Source organism: Anarrhichthys ocellatus, unplaced genomic scaffold (genome assembly GCF_004355925.1).
Source record: "Anarrhichthys ocellatus isolate YVR2014 unplaced genomic scaffold, GSC_Weel_1.0 scaffold56, whole genome shotgun sequence".
Lineage (NCBI taxonomy): Eukaryota > Metazoa > Chordata > Actinopteri > Perciformes > Anarhichadidae > Anarrhichthys > Anarrhichthys ocellatus.
Window position 1 is genome coordinate 217,474 of NW_022280086.1, and position 6,175 is coordinate 223,648.

The following is a 6,175-nucleotide window of genomic DNA, read 5'->3' on the forward strand; positions in this document are numbered from 1 at the left end:
CCCCCCACTCGACAGATCGTTAAAACTACAACAACAACAAGCCACTAGTCAGATGAAAGTTTAGAATCAAAAAACAAACTAGTGAGCTTTCAGTTGTGTATTAAAGAGAAGGTAAGAGCAAGACCCCCCCCCCCCTCCCTCCGGTAACGTTGAGGTCCTTTTCATGGAACACTAGGGAGCCAAACCATCCTCGCGTTGGTGTCCGTCCTGGTCGTTACTGCTGATGCTTGGAGACGAGAGTTGTGAAGGAAACGGCTTTCGGGAAATTGTCAGGACGCCTCCTGAACACACAATATACAGTCTTCATTCTGGAGCACGTTGAAGAGGGTACGCTTAAAAAAAAACAACAGAGAAAACGGTTCCCCCTTCTCCTTCTAGAAGCTTCATTTGACTTAAACGTTTTATGTTCAGGAAAACATATCGGGCCGAAGGGAGAATTTTGTCACATTTAATTGGCGCCCTGGAATACGCTCTGGATAGAGAATAGCTTTTTGTTTCATTGAACGCATGGGGGGAACAAAAAGGAGGGTTGGGGGGAGACACTATTCATAATGGGAAGGATAGATATTTTCATAACTACAGTGGGAGAGGAGGACGGGGAGATAAATTCTTAAGTGAGGGGACAGACATTTTAACTTATATCCAGTACATGGCATAGATCATACATGAGGGTCAAGGCAACACATTTTTTTTTTTTCTTTTTAAACCTAACTACTCAGTTATTCAATCTCAACTAGTTCTCAAGGGTTGCCCGCCCCCTCCTCCCCATCCCAAACACAACGTTCCAAAAGGAGGGGCGAGGCGGTGGAGGGGCGTCCAAAGTCCTCCCTCCTCAATGCTGGGTCCGAAAGGGGTGTGGGGAGAGGGGGGTGAGGAGGGTGTGTGGTGCTGGACACGACGTGAGGGGGGGGTGGGGGGGGGGTGTCTCATTGATTGTAGAGGGAGCGCTGCTCCCAGGGCATGGCCTGGATGGTGCGTGGCACGGGGGAAGGCTTGAGCGTGGGCACTCCGTTTGGATGGAGGGAGTGGCCGATGGGGTTGATGGTGGTGAGAGGCCGCTGGGGGGCCAGAGAGAAAGTGTCCTGGTGCTTCGGCTGCAGGGGGAGGTGGGGGGAGAACGGGTAGAGAGCCAGAGGGAGAGAACCGGTGTGAGACAGTTGAGAAAAGGTGGAGTTGGAGAGAAAGAAGGGGGTGGAGGGTAAAGAGAGGGCAGAAGAGTAAAATATCAATGTCAGCAGAGCAGAGGGACTTCTCAGATTTATAACAACAATCAATACACAAAGGGTGGAGTTCAGATGGAGGAGGAAGAGAGGAAGGTGTTACACTGAGACACATGGATGTAGAGACAGACAACACAGAGAAGGTGTAGCGTAGAGACAGACAACACAGAGAAGCTGTAGCGTAGAGATGGAGACAGAAGATGGAGAGCTGAGCTGCACACGTCTGAGCAACATTCACAGGATGTCTGCAGGTCTGTTCGTGTCATTACAATGAATGAATCAAGATACAATAACTGTCATAGAATTATGTTACAATATTAACTGAGGCGTCAAATTCCTGTTCAATGTCTTTTTAGATCTCTGTAAGTTTTGAGAGAGAGATATATATATAGATATATAGATATATATAGATATATATATATAGATATATAGATATAGATATAGATATAGAGATATAGATATAGATATATATAGATATAGATATATATAGATATAGATATATATATATATATATATTCAGTTTTTGAAAAATGTTTTCTTCGTGTAAACATAATGCATTGTTACAGAGGAAGTCCACATGAAATCATTAGCATATATTCTAGTTGGGGTTGTATATTCCAACATCAAATAGATCCAGATTGGGACTTTGCATCAGATTGTGGACGTGAACCACCAGAACACTGAACTCTGGTAAAGACCTGTTCCATTCACCAGCGTATAAAACCTGCTTTGGACCTGCAGACTCCCAACATGAAGATTTGAGGTTATTCAATTGTTACATTAAACTTGATACCTGTTGACCGATAAAACAGGCATTTAAAAAAAAAAGCAGGTTTAGTTTTGCCAGTGTATGATACAATATGACTTGTGCAGCCTCAGCTTCAACATGTGCAACACCGAGTCGTGTGAGCGATTAGTGTCAAAGAGTCAAAAGGCGAGACTAATTTTGCAGCACAGCCCCCAAGTTAGTAGCATCCTACCGCAAAGTTCAGAGCCCGAGCTGAAGAAAGAGTGAAGCGGGTTTCAGTCTGTTGCTTTTTACACGCAAGTAAAATAACACGTTGAGCTAATAAATCTAGCAACTCACTTACCTGAAAATCATGTTGTTGTTTTACCACTAGAACTTTGGTCAACTTTTGTGCCTTTATAAATAAACTATACTTGAGCCAGCTCCCTTCCTCCTCATCTGTGTTGAGAGTTGCACATGAACAGCACCGATGAGGCATTCGCCAGGAAACGGCAGCTGAAGCGCAAGCGAGCATTTGAAATATCCTGGAAGAGATAGTGGTTAGAGGATGTGGGTGAAACTCTGAGGGGCCGATCGCACCGACGCAACCGGAGAGTGGCGCCTTGGCGAAGCGAGTCGGGCAAAACAGAGCAGGGGTGCATGCTCAAGCGATCAAATGTAAACAGCGAGGGAAAAAATGATTCAATGGAGACATGGAGCTGTTGCTCTGCTGTTGAATGAGGAGAGGGAAATGATATAGTTCATAGTAATTACCTATCGCTAATATCAATGTCCGTTCCAGCCACATCTACTCTTGCTCATTTAATTGGCTGAGCGGTGCGATTCTGGCGCTGAAAAGTTAAGAATATTTTTACTTTTATGGGCGTCCAAAAACTGCCTGAAAAACGTGGCACAAAAAAGGAACGTAGCCCAGATGCGCCATATACGTTTGATAAATCACAACTTTGTTTTATGCATGTATTGAAAAAATATACACGTTAAATACTTTATTTAACGTGTGACATTGACTTTGAGACGGAGGGAACCGGAAGTGCAAAGATGCTGACTCTTTTGTGGGGTTTAGGACTTGTTAAAGGACGCATTATAGCAAAATTAAGACTGGCCTGAGACCAGTCTAAAATATCTATAAGATATTTGGCTGCCGGGCTCAAGTGAGATATCGTTTTAGTATCGCAAACAAAAAATAAATACAAAAAAGGGTTGCACGAGCAAATCTATCCGACTGCGTGTGTGATGATTTTTCTACGAGGTCATCAATTCAAATCTAATATTAATGTTGAAATAGAAACGGTAAGATACACCCCACTCCTGACTTTAACGGGGACAACTTGGCGCAGGGAGGTCGTGCTGACGGGACATTTGAATCGTCTCTGCAAATTTCTTTCAGTGAGTAGAAACCCGTTTCCATCGGTGCCCCAAAATATGTTTGGAAAGAAAAGCAACAGACTAAAAGCCAACTTTAAGGAGACGGCTAAGACTGTGTCCACCGGGCGTCTCTGCTGCAAACAGCTGTCCTAAGAGGAGGGAGGACGTGAGCCGAGAGCAGAGGCGCCCGGTGGACACTAAAGTTAAAAAGTATTAGTCCCTCTCTCCCGGTGTTAGTAGCCAGACAGGGAGGAGGCAGCTAGGCAGCGGACGGCGGGGGGTGCGGCGGCGGCTCTCTCCTACCATGGGGTTGGCGCTCAGCCTAGTGTATCCCGAGCTCAGCTCCTTTACCTCAGGCACCAGGGGCTGGAGCAGGGAGTAGGAGGAGGACGGGGTGGCACTGGAGGAGATGTGTTTGTTGGAGGACGAGCTCCTCATGCTCTGCTGGCTGCTCTGGGAGGACACCGAGCTGGGACGGCCCTGCCGGGAGACAAAAGACGGAGAGAGAGCTCTCAGCGCATTGCCGACAAATGCTCCTGTCAAAACACTTAACGGTTTCCCCCTCCACGGCGTCTGGCGCCCCGAAACTTGAACCGGGACTTTCTCCGCCCTACCTGGTGGGGGTCAGGCACAGACTGGCTGGACACGCCGCCTGGCCCTCCCTGGGACATGGGGGAGACGCAGTGGGAGGGCAGAGGTTCCTGCTGGCCGTGTCCTCCGTGCGGCGGTTGCATCATGGAGTTGGCGCTGTTCTGCTGCTGTTGCTGTTGCTGCTGCTGCTGACGGCGAGAGTTGGCAGCGTAGCGACGACTGCCGGACTGGATGGGAGGAGGAAGAGACATTCTGTAAATCATTTGAGTCTTTGTGCGCATAACTGGTGACAGATGCATGCCGGCAACGCACGGAGAAGATGACGAGCGGAGGAGATGGACAGATGGGATAACTCTTTTGCAGTTCAGCGTAAATGTTTCAAGTTTATGCATTTAAATTCTGTCTCAGGGACTCGGCACCTTTCACTTCCTCTTAGTAAAACTAGTAATATGAGGGATGGGGTGGTAAGGTAGTACGCACATGCACACACAAACACGCACTCGCACAAACATCAATTCTACCCAGACTGCAAATTTAGAACTATACAGACTGTCAACTCCAACATTAAAGGGACAGTTCAGGTGTTTTGAAGTGGGGTTGTACTGGGTGCTGATCCACAGTCAGTGTGTCGTCTACAGCAGATAAGAGAAGCAGAGTACCAGCACAGGAGCAAAGCAATGTAACTGCTGGTGACGAGGGCAGCGGCAAAACCAACTTGAGATTAGTTGATTGATTTGAAATCAATTGCATGCCACATTTGAAATGTTGTTGCCGGTTTACGTTGGCGTCCGACAGCTGTACAGTCTAAGCTTGCGACGGGGAACTGAAGCAGTTATCTATGCTCACGCAAAGACTCCATTGGTTATTTCAAGTTAAACAAAGTCACACTATTAACACAAACAAACTAACCGATCGATGCAGCGGTCGACCAGCAACTCCTGTGTCCTGCAAGATAAAAGGACAGTTTTTGTCAATGGAGTCTGGTGGCTTTGGAGAGAGCACAGGTGACGGCTTCAGCTCCCCGTCGGAAACTGCTGTCTGTGAGGGCAAGGTGAAGAGGTGAAAATATTCTGAATATACACTTCAACAGAATTATTTTTAGGTGTCCCAAATTTGTTTTTTTGTTTTGTTGCTTTGGCCCCCCCCCTCCCCCATGCTGGTACTCCTGTCTGTTTCTCCAAACTGGGGGCGTGGCTACGGACATCTATTGTTGGTAATACACTGCCTATTGATAAGGACCTCATACACTTCCACTTCAAAACAACAAGTCTAAATCTACGCCTGTCCTCTGTAAGCATGCTCGTATGTTTGCCCTGTCAACTTGTCCTCCAACTCTGACAACTGCAGTGAGTGCGACGCCGTTAACTTCTGCCTGAAGAGTCACAGCTGCAGGAGACGTCTAATATTTGATCTACATTAAGTGTCTCGGGAAAATTCTGTTTTTTGTTTGCGGTCTCATCTTGGTAGTTGGGACCGTCATCTGTATCAGGTGTGTTTACATTTTACAGAGCAGAAAGTAGTTTTACAACACTTTGTGTTACATTTAAAAGATAGGAAATATTGTCTCATATTAACTCCTACTGAACTATGGGATGTCATTTTACTGTGGATTTCGTCTCACATCGCAGAGGTCGACAGACAGTTGCCGGGTTGCCACTGGCAACCATTTTGAGGAATTGGCAACCAATTCTTGGCCTTTGCTTGTCATCAGTGGCAACCGCTTCTTTAACATGTTAAAGGCAGGTCGGAGGTTGTCTATGAGAGCAGAGAAGATGGACACTATTGTCTGCCATTCTCTGTGCATTTTGTTAAGTATTAGTTACTGATTGGTTGGATTTATCAAAAGGGCTTTTCTCTTCAGTAGCACTGAGACAGATGACAGATCAAAGGAAAACACCCGCAGACATTTTCTGTTCAAAAAGCTTTTTGAGGCGTTCTGATCAGAGAAGGATCTTCTTCCTGACCGTCACATCTAAAACTCTACTGTACCAGTTGGCCCTTACTCACAGCTACAGTTCATTCTGCTGACTCTGCCTCTCTCTCTCACACACACACAAACAACAACAAACACACACATGCTCACTCACGCTCACACCAACCTGGTTTTTGGCCGCGGCGCTGCACCGGTGCTGGGCCAGGTCCAGCATGGTTCGGTAGCTCTTAAAGCAGGACGGGCAGTTGAACCGGTTCTTATTGACCAACCCCACACACACACACACACACACACACACACACACACACACACACACAC

The 6,175-nt window shown here is 46.6% G+C and overlaps 1 protein-coding gene across 6 annotated transcripts in view; it reads right to left on the minus strand.

Annotated features, from left to right (window-relative positions):
- LOC116396501 (zinc finger protein 646-like) overlaps nt 1–6,175 on the minus strand; it is a 12,999-nt gene continuing 6,824 nt past the window's right edge. Inside the window, exons 4-7 of one of the 6 annotated variants that reach the window (XM_031871136.1) lie at nt 4,834–4,869; nt 3,948–4,151; nt 3,637–3,813; nt 1–1,130 (exon numbers count right to left, since the gene is read on the minus strand). In XM_031871136.1, the coding sequence (XP_031726996.1) occupies nt 927–1,130; nt 3,637–3,813; nt 3,948–4,151; nt 4,834–4,869 (621 nt within the window). In that variant the 3' untranslated portion in view covers nt 1–926. Of the gene's footprint in view, nt 1,131–1,735; nt 2,799–3,636; nt 3,814–3,947; nt 4,152–4,833; nt 4,870–6,023; nt 6,114–6,175 lie in introns of those variants that run through there. The other 5 variants (XM_031871137.1, XM_031871135.1, XM_031871134.1 and 2 more) reach the window with 5 other exon arrangements.